General features: G+C 43.3%; 1 protein-coding gene across 2 annotated transcripts in view; it reads left to right on the forward strand.

The window, feature by feature from the left end:
* rnf130 (ring finger protein 130) overlaps positions 1-23,343 on the forward strand; it is a 156,238-nt gene that overhangs the window by 16,997 nt on the left and 115,898 nt on the right. For both annotated transcript variants that reach the window (XM_072264105.1, XM_072264103.1), the window contains exon 2: positions 21,876-22,123. In XM_072264105.1, the coding sequence (XP_072120206.1) occupies positions 21,876-22,123 (248 nt within the window). The remainder of the gene's footprint in view (positions 1-21,875; positions 22,124-23,343) is intronic.

Genomic DNA, 23,343 nt, shown 5'->3' on the forward strand with positions numbered 1-23,343 from the left:
CCTGAGCTGCACCAGTGTTGATCGTCAGCGATAAGCATATGTCATCACCAATCTGTACAGACTGTGGTCTTTTGGTTAGGAAGTCGAGGATCCAATTGCAGAGGGAGTTTCTGCAACTTCTCAATCAAGATTGTGGGAATGATGGTATTAAATGCTGAACTATAGTCGATGAACAGCATCCTGACATAGGTGTTTGTGTTGTCCAGGTGATCTAAAGCTGTATGAAGAGCCATTGAGATTGTGTCTGCTGTTGACCTATTGTGGTGATAGGCAAATTGCAATGGGTTCAGGTCCTTGCTGAGGCAGAAGTTCAGTCTAGTCATGACCAACCTCTCAAAGCATTTCATCACTGTCGATGTGAGTGCTACCAGGCGATAGTCATTAAGGCAGCTCACGTTATTCTTTTTGGGCACTGGTATAATTGTTGCTTTTTTGAGGCAGTGAGAGGTTGAAAATGTCTTTGAATACTCTCGCCAGTTGGTTCGCACAGGTTTTCAGAGCCTTACCAGGTTCTCCATCGGAACCTTATGCCTTGCAAGGGTTCACTCTCTTTAAAGACAGCCTAACATCAGCCTCTGAGACAGAGATCTTCACAGGGATCTTCACAGCTGTAGTTATATTCTCCCTTTCAAAGCAGGCATAGAAGGCATTGAGTTCATCTGGTACTGAAGCATCGCTGCCATTCATGCCACTGGGTTTCACTCTGTAGGAAGTAATGTTTTGCAAACCCTGCCATAGTTGCTGTGCATCTGATAACTGCCTCCAACCTTGTTTGAAATTGTCTCTTTGCCCTTGAAATAGCCCTCTGCAAATCATACCTGGTTTTCTAGTACAGGCCTGGGTCGCCAGACTTGAATGCTGCAGATCTAGCGTTCAGCAGACTACATACCTCCTGGTTCATCCATACAGGTTTTAATGAAGTCGGTAACAACTGCAGCATACTCATCCAGGTTCGAAGATGAAACCCTGAATACAGTCCAGTCCACCGATTCAAAGCAGTCCTGTAGGTGCTCCTATTCTTCCCTTGCCTATAACTTCTTGGTCCTCACTACTGGTGCTGCAGTCTTCAGGCTCTGCCTATACTCAGGGAGTAAAAGTACAGTCAGCTGATCAGACATCCCAAAGTGAGGGCATGTGTTGTTTCCTCTAGTATTGCAAGTGATCTGTTGATGGTAATTGCTTAGTGATTTTTTTATTTCAGACTGGCCTGGTTAAAATCTCCCAAAACAATGGAGAAGGCATTAGGGTACGCAGTTTCATGCACGTTGATCCCATTGCTCAGGTCATCTAAAGCCTGATTGACGTTGGCCTGAGGTAGAATGTATACTGTTATCAAAGTGATCCCAGCGATCTCCTGCGGTCGGTAAAAAGGACGGCACTTAACTGCTAGATATTCCAAGTCTGGTGAGATATTTCAGGCCTAGATTTGCTGCCCATTATACCTGCTGGCATGTAGGGCAGCAGTGAAGGTTCTCCATCTCTGCCTGGCCTTGGCCATCTTCTCCACACACAGATATAGAAGGATTCTTCATTGCTGTTTCCGTAACAATGTACTGGTACCAAGCTGTATGGGTCCTAATGCCCTTCCCTTGGACAACATTGGTGTTGTGGAGAGGGGAGACTTGCAGCATGGGCAACTGCTGGTCTTCCATACAACCTTGCCCAGGCCTGCGCCCTGGAAGGTGAAGACTTTCCAGGCACAGATCCATGGTCTTGCAAGACTAACGGATGCCTTAATAATTGTTTTACCAGTCAGGATTGTTGGCCCTGAGCTGAACTCCTGAACCTGGAAGACTGGTAGACGACCTGGCCTGTACCCTTTATCCTGTTTGGAATGGGTGACCCTATCAGAGTTAAGTACAAGGCCCTGTCCAGCCAACATAGCTCTCTGGGTTATTGAGGCACGCAAGCCAACAAATTATGAGAAGGTTGTGGTCCTCTTGGAGGATGAACAGTCAGAGCTGACTGCATAAAACAATTAACATTACTACTCTAAGATTCAGCAAGGAAACCAGAAGCTGATTAGAACATACAGTACAGCACAGGAACAGGCCTTTTGACCTACAATGTTAGTAATCAAATACCCAACCAAACTAATTTCTTAGACCTACAAAATGTCTATTTTCTGCACATTCGTGTGCTTATCCAAGAGCCTGTTGTATGCTCTATCATATTAACTCTCACCACCATCTCAGGTGTGCATTCCAGGCATCCAGCACGCTCTGTATAAAAATAAAATTACTTTATTGAACTTATCCTTCTTTGAACTTATCCTCTCTGGCATCAGACATTTTGAAAAAGATGCTTGCTGTCTATCTATTATCTCTCCTCATCTTAAGCCTCTATTGGATCTCTCCTCAGCCTCCAAAGAAAATTTGGATCCAATCTCTCCACATAGTGCATCCCGGTAAATATCTCTGCACCTATCCAAAGTCTTCACATCCTCTCCACAATCAGGTGACCAGTGTTTAATACTCCAGATGTGGCCTAACTGGAGTTATATAATGCTGCAACGTAACTTCCCAACTCTTGAACCCAATGCCTCAACTAATAAAGACAAGCGTGCCATGTGCCGCCTTCAGCACCCGATCAACCCGTGTAACCAAGTCAGAGAGCTATGGACTTTATTTTTTATTTTATGTATTTATTTAAAGATTCGGTGCAGAGCAGGCCCTTCCAGCCCAATAAGCTGCACTGCAGTGCACTTACAGTGACCAATTGACCTACTAGTTGGTATGTCTTTGGACTATGGGAGGAAATCGCAGCACCCAGTGAAAATCTACGTGATCACGGGAAGGATGTACAGACTTCTTACAGAGGGTGTTGGAATTGAACTCCAAATGCCAACATCCTGAGCTGTAATAGTGTCCCACTAACCACAATCCTCCCATGGTGCTCATCCTTGGGTCCCAAGATCCCTCTGCACATCAAATCTGTTAAGGGTCTTGCCAGTAATAGTGTGGTGATTAGAGAAATGTGTTTACTGTTCAAGCTGCTTCATTCAGATCACCGCTCGTATAGAACACACTATTTTTACTTTATAGTTAGCAGATGACTATACAGTCACAGCTGCAGGAATTTCTGAGACCAAATAAAGATAAGCATCTGAGATAAATCTATCAGCATAGAGCCAAAACAGATAAGTGATCAAGTTTTTGTGTGCATTATTTTACTGTAAAAGATTGCTATATGCCTGTTTTTCATTGAACCTATGCATCCATGTGCTTGTGCAGATGACAATAAACTCTACTTGAATTAGTCACTAATCAGGATGTCAGAATGGAAATTTGTGATGGTTACTTAATAAAGTCCTTAGAAGCCTGAGATCTGACGAATCACACACAAGATATACTGGTTATGGAAACTTGTGTATTATCAAAGATCTAGAAGATATTGAGAGAACTTGTGCAACTTATCAAGAGTACAGATGAAACCACCAAAGGCTCCCCCAGCAATGAAGTGATGAGAGCATAGACAGGACAGAAAGACGAGTACTGGTGAAAGGTCTCGGTCCGATATGTCAAATTTCCGTACATGCTGCCTGACCTGCTGAATTCCTCCAGCATTTTGTGTGTGTTCCCCTGCCAGTAAGTGGCTTTCATGAATCTAGAGAATCAAGAAGGGAATAACTTTCTAGCCTATTAACATTCATTCTAAATGGAATTAAATAAGAGATGTGTACATCAATAGAACATATAATTGAGCAGAGGTTGAATTTTGTAACCAATATCAATGTTTAGAGTTCTTTCCAATAACGGGTTCAACCCTCCCTGCTCGAGGGGAGACCTGATAGAAGTATGTAAGATTATGAGCGGCATAGGTAGGGTAGATAGTCGATGTCCTTTTCTCAGGGTAGAAATATTAAATACTAGAGTGTACATGAAGGGGAAAAAGTTTCAAGAAATTAGTGAGGAAATTTCTTAATGTAGGGAGTGATGGGTTCCTGGAGGGCACTGCCATTGGAGGTGCTGAAAACAGGCTCAATGTTGCGTTTTAGACAGGCACCAGAAAGGGCAGAGAATGGAGGGGTACGACTGTGATGGCTGATAGGATTGGTTTAAATTTACATCATAGACATGGTGGGCTGAGAGCCTGTTCATGTGTTGTATGTTCTGTGTTCTATCGACCCTTTCTATGCCTTTTGATCAGTTTATATGCCTGTATCGGGTTACTGTTAATGCTCCAGAGAAAACAACCTAGGTTTGTCCAACCTCTCCTTATAGCTAACACACTCCAATCCAGGCAACATCCTGGAGCCTCTTCTACACTCCCTCCAAAGCCTCCCACATCCTTCCTATAATGCAACAACCAGAACTGCACGTAATACTCTAAATGTGGCCAAACAAATCTTGTACAGCTGCAGCTTTTATTCTTAATGCCCTGATGTCATCTGGTTTCTTTACCATCCTATTTAATTGTGTTGCCACCTTTGGGAGCTTAGGCCTTTTGCACCCCAAAATTTCCCTGTATATCAGTGTTCCTAAGGGTCCTGCAATTGTTGCATATACCATGTGGGTTTCTTCCAGATGCTCTTGTTTCCTCCTATATTCCAAAGATGTACACAGTAGTAGGTTAATTGGTCACATGGGTGTAAGTGGATGGTGCAGGCCTGTTGGACCGGAAGGGCCTGTTACTGTGCTGTATCTCAAAAAACAAAATTCCTTTTACTTCACTTCCCAAAATGCAATACCTTCCACTTGTCTGGATTAAACTCCATCTGCCATTTTTCCACTCATATCTCTAGCTGGCCCTGCTGATAATCTTTCTCACTATCTGGTCTATCTTCATTTTGTCTACAAAGTTGTTAATCAGCCCACCTCAAATTCAGAGATTCAATGTACGTTTATTATCTAAGTATGTATAAATTCTACAACCTTGAGATTCATCTGCTTACAGGCAACTACAAAGCAAAAAACCCGAAAGAAGCCAATTTAAAAAAAGACCAATGCCCAATGTGCAGAGAGAGGAGGAAAAAAAATTGAACAGTAAAAGCAAGCAACAGCATTCAGAATGAAAGTGAGTCCAGAGATGATTTGCTCCCGGAGCAGCTGGAGCAGGCTGATAACTTCAGCCTCAGTTCATCACAGAGTGGGGCAAATCATCGTAAAGCCAGAGTACGACTCAGCCTCAGCGCCATGAAGAGGCTCTTGCCTCTGGTCCTGGCACCCTACCTTTTCAGTCCATCTGGCCCGGCATTTAAATTGTCTAAGTACCAAGTCATCCCCCTCACTAGGACCTGGCTGCATCGATACGCTTAGGGCCTGGACCCTGCTGCCCAGTTCCGGGCCATACCTGCCCTTTCCAAATTTGCCCAGTGCTTAGATTGATCCAGCCTCACAACCGGTTAGGTGGATGGGCTCCAAAACTACTTCGCTCCAACCTTTCTCCATTTAACTCACTCCAATTCTGGTCTTCGACTCTGACTCTGTCTCGAACTTGCTTCACTTTGACCACTTCCCCCAACCACGCTCCGACTTTGTATCACACTCCCACGCCTTGACTCTTGAGTTAGCTTCGCCTTCACTTGCCTCTTTATTGTCTGCAATGATAGTTTGGCACAATTTTCCACAGAAAAGTGTTATTAATGAAGTATTTAGTTGTATTTTTTCCTTTATGAACCACCAATAAGCTGTTTACCATCTTCAGTGGCACCATTTTAAACCTAAGTTTTCAACCAAATCATTAATATAACAAACAGAAGATCCAACAGTGATCCCCACAGAAAACACTAGTCACAGACCTCCAGTCAGAAAATCAGCCTTCTACCACCACCTTGGTCTTCTGTGACCAAGCCAATTTTGAATCTAATTTCACAAGTCACTGTGGATCCTATGTGAGCTAAACTGAGAAGAGAAAAGATGAGATTAGCTTGAAACATAGAACGAAATGTGTTGTTAATGTCAAATCAAATCAGCGAGGATTGTGCTGAGGTGCTGCCAGATGTGTCACCACACTTCCTGTGCCAACATTGCATGCCCACAAACAGGAATCCTACATGGTCACTGGGAGAACGTATAAACTCCTTAAAGACAACGGGGTTTGAACCCCAATGTAACAGCCTGGGCTGTAAAGTGATTCACTAACCACTTCTTTATTGTGCCATCCAAGAAGATGAAATTACCAAACGAGGGTAAATATTGGAAATGGGAAATTGTAAAACTCAGTGTTAATACCCATTTCTAAAGCATCTTCTTGGAAGATAAATTCTATCCACTGAATGCCATCAGTACTTTTTTAAGGTTCACCCAGACAGGCAACCATATTCAATTTATAACCTGCCAGCACATAGCTAACTGAGTGAATCACAAGTTTGCCCAACATCTTCCAATTTAGTTCCATGTTTCTGGCCTTTGCGGTATTTTGTTTATTTTCATGTCCAATATGTGAAATAGCATCACTTGTGTTTGATGCTATTTCACATATTGCCTGTGCACATTGGGAGTGTGTTTATAATTACTGTCTTGAATGATGTGACTTTTGTTATGCAGCAACAGTAGATAGACATAAATTACTGTAAATTACAAAATAGTGCAAAAAATAAACCAGAATAATTGTGGTAACACACATCAAAGTTGCTGGTGAACGCAGCAGGCCAGGCAGCATCTCTAGGAAGAGGTACAGTCGACGTTTTCTGGCCTGCTGCGTTCACCAGCAACTTTGATGTGTGTTGCTTGAATTTCGAGCATCTGCAGAATTTCTGCTGTTTGCGGAGAATAATTGTGGTCATGGGTTCATGGACTGTTCAGAAATCTGATAGCAAAGGAGAGGAAGCTATTCCTGAATCACTAAGTGTAGATCTTCAGGCTCCTGTATCTCTTCCTTGATGGTAGCAATGAGAAGAAGGCGTGTCTCAGATGGTGAGGCTCCTTCGTGATGAAGGCTTCCTTCCTGAGGTACTGCCTCTTGAACATGTGCTGTTGTGTTGGTGAATAATCTCAGTTGTGAAAATATTGGGGCAACAAAGGCAAGTGAATAAAACATCTGAGTAATTTCCAAAATAGACTCTATTGTTAAATCTTATTGGCAAAGGTTATTTAAATAATGAATTGAAATGTTCGGGAAAATTGAAGTCTTGACATGTTTGGTGGTTCATTACCTCTGTTTACCTCTCCATAGATGCTGCCTGACCCATTCAGTATCTCCTGCATTTTCTGTTATAGTAGTTCATGCATAATTAAAGATCGGGAGATGTCTGACGGTGTAGCAAAGGCTGAGGCACCCAGGTTGTTTCTCAGGGAATGTTATTGCACAGCACTTGTTTAGCACAGGTGTTACTTGCTGCTTATCAGTCTCTACCTGAAAGCTGTCCATGCCCAGGTCTTGTTGCATACAAGCATCAATTGCTCCTTATTTGAGGTAACATAGTATTCAGCAAATCACTCTTTTGGAAGCTCTAGTTAACTCACAGATTCTATGCCAGTTCTCAGAGCTATTCCATCAATCCCAATCACCACCCCCCTAGAAACTCTCTATATACTCATTAATTTTAAACACTGCTCAATCCATAACTAGAAGAATCCACCAGTATCCAGAAAAAATTTTCTTTAAAACAGCTGTAATCGCGATCCAAAGGATGTTGCAAACAGTGTCTGTGTAAATAAGGGCTTTCAGAAGAGTAAATGGTTTGCCGAACATTTTTGTTCGTCAAATAACATAGTATATAGAATAGTACAGCACAGTACAGGCCCTTCGGCCCACATTGTTGTGCTGACCCTCAAACCCTCCCTCCCATATAAACCCCCACCTTAAATTCCTCCATATACCTGTCCAGTAGTCTCTTAAATTTCATTACTGTATCTGCCTCCACAACTGACTCAGACAGTGCATTCCACGCACCAACTACTCTCTGAGTAAAACACCTTCCTCTAATATCCCCCTTGACCTTCCCACCCCTTACCTTAAAGCCATGTCCCCCTGTATTGAGCAGTGGTGCCCTGGGGAAGAGGCGCTGGCTGTCCACTCTATCTATTCCTCTTATTATCTTGTATACCCCTATCATGTCTGCTGTCATCCTCCTTCTCTCCAAAGAGTAAAGCCCTAGCTCCCTTAATCTCTGATCATAATCCATACTCTCTAAACCAAGCAGCATCCTGGTAAATCTCCTCCGTACCCTTTCCAATGCTTCCACATCCTTCCTATAGTGAGGCAACCAGAATTGGACACAGTACGCCCAAGTGTGGCCTAACAAGAGTTTTATAGAGCTGCATCATTACCTCGCGACTCTTAAACTCTATCCCTCGATTTATGAAAGCTAACACCCCATAAGATTTCTTAACTACCCTATCTACCTGTGAGGCAACTTTCAGGGATCTGTGGACATGTACCCCCAAATCCCTCTGCTCCCCCACGCTACCAAGTATCCTGCCATTTACTTTGTACTCTGCCTTGGAGTTTGTCCTTCCAAAGTGTACCACCTCACACTTCTCCGGGTTGAATTCCACCTGCCACTTCTCAGCCCACTTCTGCATCCTATCAATGTTTTTCTGCAATCTTCGACAATCCTCTACACTATCTACAACACCACCAACCTTTCTGTCGTCTGCAAACTTGCCAACCCACTCTTCTACCCCCACATCCAGGTCGTTAATAAAAATCAAGAAAAGTAGAGTTCCCAGAACCGGTCCTTGTGGGACACCACTAGTCACAACCCTCCAATCCGAATGTACTCCCTCCACCACGACCCTCTGCCTTCTGCAGGCAAGCCAATTCTGAATCCATCTGGCCAAACTTCCCTGGATCCCATGCTTTCTGACTTTCTGATTAAACCTACCATGTGGAACCTTGTCAAATGCATTACTAAAATCCATATAGATCGCATCCTCTGCACTACCCTCATCTATATGCCTGGTCACCTCTTCAAAGAACTCTATCAGGCTTGTTAGACATGATCTGCCCTTCATGAAGCCATGCTGACTGTCCCCGATCAGACCATGATTCTCTGAATGCCCATAGGTCCTATCTTTAAGAATCTTTTCCAACAGCTTTCCCACCACAGACGTAAGGCTCACTGATCTATAATTACCTGGAGTATCCCTACTACCTTTTCTGAACAAGGGGACAACATTCGCCTCCCTCCAATCCTCCGGTACCATTTCCGTAGACAACGAGTACATAAAGATCCTAGCCAGAGGCTCAGCAATCTTTTCCCTCGCCTCGTGGAGCAGCCTGGGGGATATTCTGTCAGGCCCTGGGGACTTATCCGTCCTAATGTATTTTAATAACTCCAACACCTCCTCTCCCTTAATATCAACATGCTCCAGAACATCAACCTCACTCATATTGTCCTCACCATCATCAAGTTCCCTCTCATTGGTGAATACCGAAGAGAAGTATTCATTGAGGACCTTGCTAACTTCCACAGCCTCCAGGCACATCTTCCCACCTTTATCTCTAATCGTTCCCACCTTCACTCTTGATATCCTTTTGTTCTTCACATAATTGAAGAATGCCTTGGGGTTTTCCTTTACCCTACTCGCCGAGGCCTTCTCATGTCCCCTTCTTGCTCTTCTCAGCCCTTTTTTAAGCTCCTTTCTTGCTACCCTATGTTCCTCAATAGACCCATCTTCTAAGACCCTTGCTTCCTAAACCTCATGTATGCTCCTTTCTTCCACCCGACTAGATTTTCCACCTCACTTGTCACCCATGGTTCCTTCACCCTACCATTCTTTATCTTCCTCACTGGGACAAATTTATCCTTAACATCCTGCAAGAGATCTCTAAATATCGACCACATGTCCAGAGTACATTGCCCTGCAAAAACATCATCCCAATTCACACCCGCATGTTCTAGCCTTATAGCCTCATAATTTGCCCTTCCCCAATTAAAACATTTCCTGTCTTCTCTGATTCTATCCTTTTCCATGAAAATGCTGAAGGCCAGGGAGTGGTGGTCATTGCGGCCAAAAAGTTCTATTCAGAAGGTTCAAAGGAACATCTAAACATCTAAACAAACCTGATACATTTTGGAAATAAGTCCTGTGAACTGATAAAGTTAAAATAGAACATTTGGCCGCAATGGGCGAAGGTATGTTTGGAGAAAAAAGGGTGCAGAATTTCATGAAAAGAACCCCTCTCCAACTGTTAAGCACAGGGGTGGATTGATTATGCTTTGGGCTTGTGTTGCATCCAGTGGCAGGGGGAACATTTACTGGTAGAGGGAAGAATGAATTCAGTGAAATACCAGCAAATTTTGGAAGCAGACATCACACCATCTGTAAAAAAGCCGAAGATAAAAAGAGGATGGCTTATACAACAGGATATTGAACCTAAACACACCTCAACATCCACATGGACTACCTCAAGAGGTGCAAGCTGAAGGTTTTCCCCTGACCTAAACATCATCGAGAATCTGTGGATAGACCTCAAAAGAGCAGTGCATGCAAGACAGCCCAAGATTCTCATAGAACTAGAAGATTTTTGCAAGGAAGAATGGGCGAAAATCCCCCAAGCAAGAATTGAAAGATTCTTAGCTGGCTACAAAAAGCGTTTACCAGCTGGGATACTTGCCAAAGGGGGTGTTACTAAGTACTGCCATGCAGGGTGCCCAAACTTTTGCTTTGGGTCCTTTTCCTTTTTTGTTATTTTGAAACTGTGAAAGATGGAAATAAAAAAAAGTAATCTTGCATAAAATATTGAGGAAATGTGTCATCTTTAACTTTATGCCTTTTGGAAATCAGGTCATCTTTTACTCGCTTAGCTATTCACAGTAACAGAAATTTTGACCAGGGGTGTCCAAACTTTTGCATGCCACTATATACTATTCTAACCAAGCCTAAGATTGGAATGAACTGCATTTCTAATGCTCAGGAACACAATATTTTCAGATAATCGGTCCTTGCAGTTTGTGTCAGACAGGCCACTTCTGATCAACACACACAAAATGCTGGAGGAATGCAGCATCTAGGGAAAAGAGTAAAGTCGATGTTGGCCGAAACAAGCTGTATAGAGGCAGAACAGTTACAGATTTAAAAGACATTTGGACAGGAATATGGATAAGGCGGGTTTAAAAGCAACTGGTGAAAATGCAGGCAAATTGCTTTGGTAGGTATCTTGGTCAGCATAATCAGGTTGGGCTAAAGGAACTCAGCAGGCCAGGCATCTATGGAAAAAAGTACACACTCAGGTTGAGAAACAACCTCCAACCTTTTGACATGAACATCGATTTCTCGAACTTCCGGTAATGCCCCCACCTCTTCTTCACCATTCCCCACCCCCTTTTCCATCTCTTACCTTATCTCCTTGCCTGCCCATCGCCTCCCTCTGGTGCTCCTCCCCCCTTTTCTTTCTTCCATGGCCTTCTGTTCTCTCCTATCAGACTCCCCCTTCTCCAGCCCCGTTCCTCTTTCACTGATCAGCTTCTCAGCTCTTTACTTCATCCCTCCCCCTCCCAGTTTCACCTATCACCTTGTGTTTCTCTCTCCCCTCCCCTACCTTTTAAATCTACTCCTCATCTTTTTTTCTCTAGTCTTGCCGAAGTGTCTTGGTCTGTGCTATGTACCCCTAGGGTTCATTTTTTTTCTGTGGACTGTCACTTTAAAACGCCGAGAGAATGAGACCGACTTGGACACTGTTGGATTTCTACTGACTACAAAATTGCTTGCTTACTACAGTGAGAGAGATGGAGTTGTTTGATAGACAATGAATGTTTATGGTTTCTTGTGGTTTGTTTTGAATAAACAAGGTCAGATGACTCTCTCACAGACACACATGCTCAGAGTCAAGATGGTTTCGATTAATGAAAGACACCAGTGTGTGGGGTTGCTGGTTTAAACTTTCAGTAACCCAAAAGGGGTGAGTTGAGATCGATCCAGAGTATTGATAAACGACTCTGACAAAGTACTGCAACTAGAAGTTTACAGAGAGAGAGGAGGGGGAGAGGAAGGTTTGAAACAGAAGAAACCTAGTGACAAAGAGGTCCACTGGTTGGACTCTCTCCAAGTAGCCCGTAAGGGTGAGTTTGATTCCATTTGAATACAAAAGAGTGAATGTCACATAGTTAATTCACAGGAATGGTCTCTGGTGAGGGGAGACCTCTGTGAATACCACATGTGTGTTTACCCTTGTCTGGGTGTGGTAGTTCACTGACGAAGGCACACCTGTGGCAAATCACTGTTGGAGTTATTTCGTATGTCATGGAACTGGATAAGTGGCTGTCATGTGTGTTTGGGGTAACTGTGTGGAATCTAGGTGTGTCTACCCTTGCCTGCATAGTGGTTCCCTTGAAGATGGTCCCCTTTGTGATAAGCTACTGTTGGTGATACTTTGTGTGAGGATTCAGAGGACAACGGGAAGATCAACAACACCTGTTTATTTGTTTTTCTCCTAGCGTGGATTTCGCCTTGGATTACAAGTATCTCCCTCATAACAACAATAACAGCTCTGTGCATTTGAACTGAACTTTCCTTACATACCATCGTAAGACTATAACTCTTGCCACCTGAGCTTGAATTTGTTTGGGGATCTTTATCTATCCACCTATATATGCATAACACTGCTAACTTTTGATCACCTGGTTAAGTTACCATATTTAGTAGTTACTAATAAAGATAGTGGATCTTAACATCAAAAACAGACTCCAGGTGTGTTCTATTGCTGCTGATACTTTTACAGTGTTGTGTGCATGTAACCGGTACTTTCCCCAGGGTTGTAACTGTCTGAAATGTCGACAGTACTCTTTTCCCTAGATGCTGCCTGGCCTGCTGAGTTCCTCCAGCATTTTGTGTGTGCTGCTTGGATTTCTAGCATCTGCCAATTTTTCCCTTGTTTGTGATTGAGGCCATTTCTGATGAAGGGTCATCACCCTATAATTGGGTTTATTTTGTACCTGTAGATGCTGCATAAAGAGCTGAGTTTTACCAGCATATTCTATGACTTCAGATTTCCCATATCTGCAGTGAGTTATTACCATCCCAGTGCTGTGTTGTTCTCTCCTCTGTTTTCATTCATCTTTGTTTATTCCTCCACCAAACAGATCAGCTGGGAACAAGTCTCATCTGCTCTGTGTCGTAAAATAAAAAGTGGCACAAACAATGTTTAGTTACACTATTGAAGCTATTGCTGTTCAACCAGAGAAATACAACACTGGGAGATAAAAAATTTACCCTAAACCCTGGGCTGGATTGTCAAGTTGCAGAGTCCCTTTTATATTTCCATTAGTGGAAAGTGAAAAAAAGTAGCAGTTGGAAATTAGCAGTGAATCAAACTGATGGAAATATTGGCCAGTAAAGAACAGAGGAAGAAACAGTTAACATTTTAGGCCATTAACTTTGCATCAAAACAAGGAAAAGTCAGAAATAAAAGATATTTCAAGCTGCACAGAGAGGGAAAGGGGTGAAGAGGATGTTTGCCAACACCAAGAGATGTGGATGATATAAATAGTGATAATGACAACACAGAGCAGATGAGACTTGTTCCCAGCTGATCTGTCTGGTGGAGGAATAAATAAAGATGAATGAAAACAGAGGAGAGAACAACACAGCGCTGGGATGGTAATAACTCACTGCAGATACGGGAAATCTGAAGTCATAGAGTATGCTGGTAAAACTCAGCTCTTTATGCAGCATCTACAGATACAAAATAAACCCAGTTATAGGGTGATGACCCTCCATCAGAAATGGCCTCAATCACAAACAAGGGAAAAATTGGCAGATGCTAGAAATCCAAGCAGCACACACAAAATGCTGGAGGAACTCAGGAGGCCAGGTAACATCTATGAAAAAGAGTAAACAGGATGATGAAGGCCTGAAACGTCAACTGTTTACTCTTTTCCATTGATGCTGCCTGGCCTGCTGAGTTCTTCCAGCATTTTTTGTGTGTTGCTCTGGATTTCCAGCATCTGCCGATTTTCTTGTGTTTGTGCTACTCTATTTTGATGATTTCTGGAATAGTCATGAGCTAAATCATCCAAAAGGATCACCACATTCTCTGGTTTTGAGGCTTGCGTGCCTCAGTGACCTGGAGAGCTATGCTAGCTGGAGTTAGAGTTTTGTGCTTTGGCTTTTAGTAGGATCACCCCGACCAAAAAAGTTAAAGGGTAGAGGCCGGACTAAGAAGGGTCCATTGGCTCTCCAGGTTCCGGGGTTCAACTCAGAGCCAGCAACTGTGACTGGTCAAATAAAACTGTTACAAAAACAGAAATGAATAATCCCTCTGCATCTGTGTGCGGCAGTATGGACAGACAGCAATGGAGAACCTTCTTTGCTGCCCCAAACGCCAGCAGGCGTAACAGACAGTAAGTAAGTCATGTGCTAAATCTGATACTGATTTGTAGATATAAATGTCACAATTCATTGTGATTCATGACCCTGCGGTTAAAATGGCTGGTGTAGGCGTCCATTAGAAAGGTGCTGTACATTAGGAAATGACTATAAACTCAAAACTAGCGACCTTCTGTGTGACTTGTATAGTGATGGTTCTGTACTATATATTGGTGTACAGGTCCAGCATAGTTAACCTGAGCAATAATCAACATCTGGTTTAGTATCGCCAGCATTTGTTGTGAATATTGTGAGCAGCTTTGACTCCAACATCTTCCCAACCACTGAGGTCAGGCTAACTGGTCTATAATTTCCTTCCTGCAGTCTACCTCCATTCTTAAAGAGTGGAGTGACAATTGCAATTTTCCAGTCCTCTGGAACCATGCCAGAGCCCAATGATTCTTGAAAGATCATTACTAATGCCTCCACAAACTCGACTGCTACCTGTATCAGAAGCCTAGGGTGCATTTCATCTGGTCTGGGTGATTTATGCACCTTTAGGTCTTTCGGCTTTTTAAGCACCTTCTCCCTGGTAATAGTACTGCACTCACTTTGCTTCTCTCACACCCTGGAACCTGGAGAGCCAATGGACCACTCTTAGTCCAGTCTCTAGCCTTTAATTTTTTTGGTCAGGGGTGATCCGGTGCTTTGTGAAGTCTCAGCATTACATTCTTGCTTTTATATTCTAGTCCTTTCAGAATGAATGCTAACATTGTATTTACCTTCCCCACCACCAACTCAAAATGCAAGTTAACCTTTAGGAAATTCTGCATGAGGATTCTCAATTCGCTTTTCATCTCTGATTTTTGAATTTTCTCCCTGGTTAGAAAATAGTCTTCGTTTTTGTTCCTTCTACCAAAGTGCATGACCATACACTTCCTGACACTGTATTCCATCTGCTATTTCTTTGCCCATTCTCCTAATCTGTCTTAAGTCCTTCTGCAGCCTCCCTGCTTCCTCAACACTGCCTGCCCCTCTACCTGTTTTCCTGTTATCTGTAAACTCAGCCACAAAGCCATCAATGTCATCATCAATTGATTAACATATAACATAAAAAGAAGTTGTCCCAACACAGGCCCCTGTGGAACACCTCTGGTCACTGTCCGTCAACCAGAAAAGGCTCCCTTTATTCCCACTCTTTGCCTCCTGCCACGTTGGGCTGCTCTCTGCTGCAACATCTGTAGAATAACATGAGTATAGATGTGCATAGTCCAGCTGTCTTCAGTATCCCCAGAAAGTGAGCATTGGTGAGGTTTCCTGATTGCATAGGATGTGTTCTGGGACCATGAGAGGTTGTGTGTTATGTGCACTCCCAGGAGTTTGAAACTGCTCACAGTTTCTATTGGGGTACCGTTAATAGTTAATACACTCCATTGTGGGTCACCATAGTCTTTGGTCATCTGAGGAAAAGAATACATGAAGATCAAGGCTTCAGGTCTAATATTAAGCTCTTGAACAGCAATGTCCTTGAATGGATAATTTTCGTTTGGGTAATATGTAGTAGTGGTGGTGGTAGTGGTGGCAACCATGGCTGCATTTCTCCTGGCTCTCTTCTGCTGTCTTCTGGTTGTTCTTTCCATCTCCAGAATACAAACCCCGTCCCTACACAGTTGTTGCCAAGTGGTACGATCAGCAGCAACATCCTCCAGGTGCTTGGGTCTGATCTTGCACTTGCTTAAAGCATTCTTCATCTGATCCTTATAGTGCTTCTTCGGCCTACCAGCTCAGCGTCGACCATGATGTAGCTGGCTGTATAACACTCTGCGGGGTAGCCGACATGGGGGTATCCTTATTACGTGCCCCAGCCACTGCAGCTGACGCTGGGTGATCATGGCCTCAATACTTCTTCAGTTGGTCTTTACAAGTATTTCAGTGTGAGGCACCTGCTCACGCCAGGTAATTCCCAGGATGCGCTGGAGGCAGCTTATGTGGAAGCACTCCAAGGACTTGATGTGACGGCTGTAGGTTACCCAAGCTTCACAGCTATAAAGGAGGGTGGTATATGGACCGCTTGGTATACGGCGACCTTTGTGGAGGGACGAAGGCTCCTGTTCTCTACGCCGAAGTCTCTACACCGAAAACTCCCAAAGACTCTACGCCGAAGTCTCCCAAAGGCAGCTGATGCCTGTTTAATGCGGCTCTGGATGTTGTTGTCAATGCCACTATCCTCAGAGAGAATGATCCCCAGATATTTGAAAGATGGCACTACTAACAGCTTTTCATCACCAACAGTGAAGGCAGGTAGAGTAGGTGGGACACTGGTACTCCATTGGCAAACCACTTCTGTCTTGGTGGTACTGACAGTCAGCCCCATCCTGCTGTACGCACTCACTGCCACAGCAAGGACAGTCTGAAGATCCTCTGGAGTATGGGCCATAAGAGCACAGTTGTCTGCATACTGCAGCTCCAGGACCCGCTCTCTACGGAGTTTGGTGGTTGCGTGGAGCCTCCTGATGTCAAAGAGGTTGCCATCTAATCTGACGTCCACTGCCACACCGCTGCTGTCTTCAGTCTCGTTGTGGAGAAGCTTGGTAACACACACGAGGAAGATGTTAAAGAGCACTGGCGCTAGTACACACCCCTGCCTCACCCCTGTGCGTACAAAGAAGGGCTCAGACTCTTGTCCCCCTATGGTCACCCAAGCAGTCATCCCATCGTGGAACTGGCGGAGGACGTTAACAAATTTATTGGGACAGCCAGACCTAAGGAGGACATCCCATAAGAGCTCTCTTTGCACAGTGTTGAATGCTTTGGAGAGGTTGACAAAGTCCATAAACATGTCCTGATGTTGCTCATGGCACTTTTCCTGAAGCTGCCGGGCTGTAAAGATCATGTCGATTGTGCTCCTGTTCTCACTAAGTCCACACTGTGATTCAGGCAGCATTGACTCAGTGATGTTGCTAATGAGTCTTTGAAGCATCACCTTAGCCAGGACCTTTCCAGCAACAGAAAGGAGTGATATGCCCCTACTATTGCCGCAGATGGCCTTGTCACCCTTGTTCTTATAAATGACAATGATGTTTGCATTTCTCCATTGCTGTGGGATGTTCTCATCAGTCCAGGCTTTGGTGATGTACTGGTAGAGCGTGCGCATACACATGTGCCCTCCGTTCTTCAGTAACTCAGCAGGGATACTGTCAGTGCCAGGGGACTTGTTTTTCTTAAGGGAATGGACAGCTGATAGAACCTCGTGGACGGTTGGTGGTAGACTGAGGTCGTGGATAGGAGGAAGGTGGGATCTGCGTCAGAGTCCTGATTAAGCAGGGTGAATAAGCAATAAATATTGAAAACATGAGATGAAGAAGAGTCCTTGAAAATGAGTCTGTAGATTGTGGGAATAGTTCAGTGATGGAGCAAGTGAAGTTATCCCCACTGGTTCAAGAGCCTAATGGTTGAGGGGTTCCTGAATCTGGTGGTGTGAATCCTGAGGCTTCTGTACCATCTTCCTGATGGCAGCAGTCAGAAGAGAGCATGGCCTGGATGGTGGGGGTCCTTGACGATGGATGCTGCATTCCTGTGACATTGTTCTGTGTAGGTGTGCTCAGTAGTGGGGAAAGATTTACCCATGATGGACTGGACCATATCCGTTAATTTTTGTGGGATTTTCCATTCAAGGGCATACCAGGCCATGATGCGACCGGTCAATAGATTTTCCACCACACATCTCTAGAAGTTTGTCAAAATTTTAGATGTCATGCTGAATCTTCCCAAGCTCCTAAAGAAGTTAAGATGCTGCTGTGCTTTCTTCGTAATGGCACTTGCATGCTGGGCCCAGGAAAGGTCCTCTGAAATGTTAACACCGAGGAATTTAAAGTTGTTGACCCTCTCCAGCTCTGATCCTCTGATGAAGACTGGCTCATGGACCCCTGGTTTCCTCCCCCTGAAGTCAATAATCAGCTCCTTGGCCTTGCTGACCTTGAGTAGGGGGTTGTTCTTATGGCACCACTCAGCCAGATTTTCAGTCTTGCTCCCATATGTTGATAAAAGCTGCTTTATTTAGGAGCAAATAAAATCAAACATAAAAATAATAATTTGTCATTAAAGAGCTGAAAAATAATTATTTTGAGCAAAGAGGATGCTATTGCTACTGATGAGATACCTATCTAATGTTCCGATTATGTTTTGAAGGATAATAGGTATGTGAAAAAAAGCTTGTTGGTGTGTGGAATTTATTTATTTACTTACTTACTGAGACCGTGCAGAACAAGCCCTTCCAGCCCAACGAGCCACACTGCCCAGCAACTCACCGTATTAAACCTGAGCCTAATCACAGCAGAACCAACTAACCAGTACATCTTTGGACTATCAGAAAATCCACAAGCAGACAGGAAAAACGTACAGCCTTTCTTACAGAGAACCCTAGAATTGAACTCTAAGCTCCGATGCTCGTAGCTATAATAGCATCACACTAAACCATGGCATCCCTTAGACTGAATTTGATGATTCACTCTGAAACAGAAGGAACAGGGAGATCTTTGAGTTTGCGACCATAAATCCCTCAAAGTTGTTGCACAACTTGCTAGGGTGGTTAAACCATAATTAACCATGGTTTGTTGGTGGTTAAGTTCAAGGGCCATGAGGTAATGTTACAGCTCTATAAAACCTTGGTTAAGCCACACTTGGAGTATTGTGTTCAGTTCTGATCATCTCATTTATAAGAAGGATGTGGAAACTTCAGCGAGTGTGCTGGAAGATTGACCAGGATGCTGCCTGGATTAGAGAGCATGTCTTATGAGGATAGGTTGAGCAAGCTAGGGCTTTTCTCTTTAGAGTGGAGGAAGATGAGAGGTGAATTAATAGAGGTGTGTAAGACGATAGGAGGCATAGATCCATAGGATAGCCAGAGACTTTTTCCCAGAGTGGGGGCGGGTGGCATAATTTTCAGGTAATTGGAGGAAAATATAGGAGGGGTGTCGGAGATAGTTTTTTTTATATACACAGAGCGTGGTTGGTGCTAGGGGTACTGGTAGAGGCAGATACATTGGGGACATTAAGAAACTCTTCCATAGAGGTCTATATGGGAAGGAAAGGTTAGATTGATATTAAAGTAAGTAAAATGTCAGCATATCATTATGTGCTGTATTGTTCTGTGAAATAGGTTTAGTGACTTATTTTGTGAAATATTTTAGAGTCAAATCATAGTCATGCAGCATAGTAACTGGCCGTTCGGCCCAACTTATCCATGCTGTCTGTGCAGAGTGAGATAGTTCTATCTACCCATAGCTCTGTAAACCTCCCCTATTCATGTAGATGACTTTTAAATGTGTCTGCCTCAACTACTGTTTCTGGCAACTCATTACAAACACTTACTACCAGTTGTATGAAGAATTTGCCCCCCAATGTCCCTTTTAAATCTGGCACCTCTGACCTTAAAACTCTCCCCTCTTGTTTTTAACACCCACTCCCTGGGAAAAAGGCTGTGTACCTTCACCCTGTCTATGCCCTTCATGATCTTGTATCCCTTTATCAGTTTGCCCCTCAATCTCCTAGTTCCAGGGAATAAAGTCCTAGTCTACACAACCACTCTTTGAAACTCAAGACCCCAATAGCAAAAACTAAACTTGTATAATTTTCATTTTTGCTACCTTCTCTGGAACCGATCATGCGGTTGCTCTGAATGCCTCCCTTTTTGCTAAAGGTTGTTCCATCTGTAAAGGGTGACTTTAAATTGGATAATCCTTAAAGATAGCTGGAACCTGTGTCTGGCTGTAGTACAATTTAAAGGGAAGTTTTGCGAATTTCTGAAAAAATACATTGGATATTTATGTGACCTGAATGTGAAGGGAATAGCTTGGAAGGAAGAGGAATCAATGATGAAAAGGATGTTAAAGGATGAAATGAGGGCAAAGTGTTTGGCAAGCATTGAGTGCAGCTCAGGTATGGATGAACTTAATTTGGAAGGTAAATGTATGCCGTAACACAAATTCAGTGATCATACCCCACCCACATAAATGTTACTGCTTTCTTTTATGGAGAGCATGGTTGGAGTGTGGTATTTTCTCCAAGCTCTCCTGGCAAATCTTAAGGGTTTCCATTTGTCTCATATCAATTGACTCTTTGTAATATTTTTATAAACCTGATAAAATGTTGAATTGGAAGATTGGAAGTTGATGCCTAGTGGCCAGAGCTGAGTCTGCGAATCCAAGTCCGCTGGAGGCTGGAGTTCTGTCCTGCGGTTAAAGGACTGTGTCTGGGTGAGAGGGAGGAATGGGGCTTCTTTGCTGTTGTTTTGTTGCGTGTTGTGTTCTGTGTGGTTCTGCTGCGCATTGTGGGCTTGCTATGCTGGAACCTGAATGTGTGGTGACACTTGCATATCCTACCACATCCTTGGGTGTGTTGGTTGTTCATACAAATTTCTCTGTATGTTTCAGTATACCCATGATAAATAAACTTGAATCTTGAAAGGGATTTTGGAAGGATGCTACCCTACCCCATGAAAAAATTATCGCTGGAATTCTTTTCCACACTTTAATCAAACAGCAGAGAGCTGCACCACTGGTCTCAAGTTGCACTTTTCTGTTCAATATACATTTGTAGTACTGACCACTAATGTTTTGGAAGCTGGGAATGATGTATGTCTGACTCATAATAAAATAAAATCAATTTATTCAGAAAATACTCTGGTTAATGGTTAAAGAAACAAATTTCTCGACACGTGCCGATAATAATAAACCTGATACTGATTCTCAAGAGAGGAGAAAACTGAATTTGTCACAGAGCATCTGCTCCCAACATAGGCAGGGTTGTGCGGCATAGTAGCTTAGTGGTTAATGTAACACTATTACAGCACCAGTGACACAGGTTCAATTCCTCCGCTATCTGTAAAGAATTTTGTATATTCTCCTCATGACCACATTTCCTCCGGGTGCTCCGGTTTCCTCCCACATTCCAAAGGCGTATGGGTTAAGGTTAGTGAGTTGTGGGCATGCCACGTACACACTGGAAGCATGGCAATACTTGAGGGCTGCTCAGCACAACCCTCGCTGGTTCATGTGACAAAGCTAATCTTTAAATGTGTGTCTCTGGTTCAATAATTTAGACGTCTGAATTGTGTAGAAAACTGGATATCTATCTTTGCTGGGCTAGAGGAAATGCTGGGAATGCTAGGCATGCTGTGATCGAAGGTTAAACAATATCTGAAATGTTACTGGACCCTGTGCCTGATTAGTTATTTAAACATCTGGTATCTGAGGATGTGAGGACAGTTGCAGGATAAAATGGAAATGCCAAATCTTTAACACTGCTTTCTTCCAGATATGAACATGTTTCACAATTACCAGTTTACCCCTTCCTAACCCTCCACCCTCCACATCCTAAACAACAGGAATTCTGCAGATGCTGGAAATTCAAGCAACATACATAAAAGTTGCTGGTGAACGCAGCAGGCCAGGCAGCATCTCTAGGAAGAGGTGCAGTCAACGTTTCAGGCCGAGACCCTTTGTCAGGACTCTGCCTGAAACGTCGACTGCACCTCTTCCTAGAGATGCTGCCTGGCCTGCTGCGTTCACCAGCAACTTTTATGTGTGTTACCCTCCACATCCTTCAACTTTCAGACAGTTTGAAACTTTAAATCCAGTTAGTCTCTCTTGAGATTAAGTGCAATGTTTTTGTTTCTTTCAGGAACTGGTAACATAGTGGCCATCATGATTTCTGAGCAGAGGGGTCGTGAGATTCTGCGCTATGTGGAAAGAAACTTCACTGTGTTGATGTCCATCGCAGTTGGATCATCACATGCTTCGAAGTATAGCCGTGGCTCTCTGGTCTTTGTCTCCATATCTTTTATTGTACTGATGATCACATCACTGGCTTGGCTGATCTTTTATTTCATCCAGAAATTCAGATATGCAAACCTACGTGGGCGCAATCAGGTCAGTAGTTGGTATTGTAAATATTTATTTTCCATTCAATGCTAAGTGTGATTGTAGAATGCAAACTGAAAATAATTTTGTCAAATGTTTGTCGGGACTCAAAATATAGAGGGACGTCCATTTAGAACAGAGATGAGGAGGAATTTCTTTAGCTACAGGGTGTTGAATCTGTGGAATTCATTGCCACGGACATCTGTGATGGCCAAGCCATTGGATACATTTAAAATGGAGGTGCATAGGTTCTTGATTATTCAACATGTAAAAGTTTACAGGGGGGGAAGGCAGGAGAATGGAGTAGAGAGGGAAATTAAATCAGCCATGTTAGAGTGGCAAAGCAGTCTCAATGGGCCGATTGGCCTAATCATACTCCTAAGGTCTTAAGTAAGGAGAAGAATAGATATTAAACATAGTATTTAATATTTACAGTAGTTTGATAATTTGCAGAATAGCCAAATGCAAATGAAATTGTAAAGAACTGAATTTCAGTAGAAGAAAATGCATGTAATTATGGAGTAAATGAAATGGGGGAATGTGAAAATAGAAAAAAAGGGTGAAACAGACTGACTGTCACAACTTTTGAAACATACTTATCAGAAGCAACGGTACACACTGTGAAGTTTGTTCAAAGTAAAAAGAACTTTGATAGGCACATGAAAAAGGTTGCTTGCTTGAAGTTGAATGCAGGAAAAAAAAGAAAAATAGAGTTGACATTTGAAGAAGACCATAAAACATAGGAACAGAATTAGCCCACTCAACCCATCGAGTCTGCTCTGCCATTTCATCATGGCTGATCCCTCTCAACCTCATTCTCCTGCCTTCTCCCCGTAACCTTTGACACCCTGACTAATCAAGAGCCCATCAACCTTTTTCCTCAGAGAGGTGAGTTGAGATTGATCCAGAGTATTGATAAACGACCCTCACAAGAACTGCATCTAGAAGAAGTTTGCAGAGGGGAGAGGAAGGTTTGAAACAGAAGAAACCTAGTGACAAAGAGGTCACTGTTTGGACTCTCTCCTCTGTAGCCCGTGAGGGTGAGTTTGAGTTCTATTCGAATACGAAGGTGTGACAGTCACGTAGTTAATCCACAGGAGTGGGTTCTCTGGTGAGAGGAAAACCTTTGTGAATACCACGTGTGTATTTACCCTTTGTCTAGGTGTGGTAGTTCACTGAATAAGGGCACCCCTGTGGCAAATCACTGTTGGAGTTATTTTGTATGTCGT

The sequence above is a fragment of the Mobula birostris genome, chromosome 7 (genome assembly GCF_030028105.1).
Source record: "Mobula birostris isolate sMobBir1 chromosome 7, sMobBir1.hap1, whole genome shotgun sequence".
Taxonomy (NCBI): Eukaryota; Metazoa; Chordata; class Chondrichthyes; order Myliobatiformes; family Myliobatidae; genus Mobula; species Mobula birostris.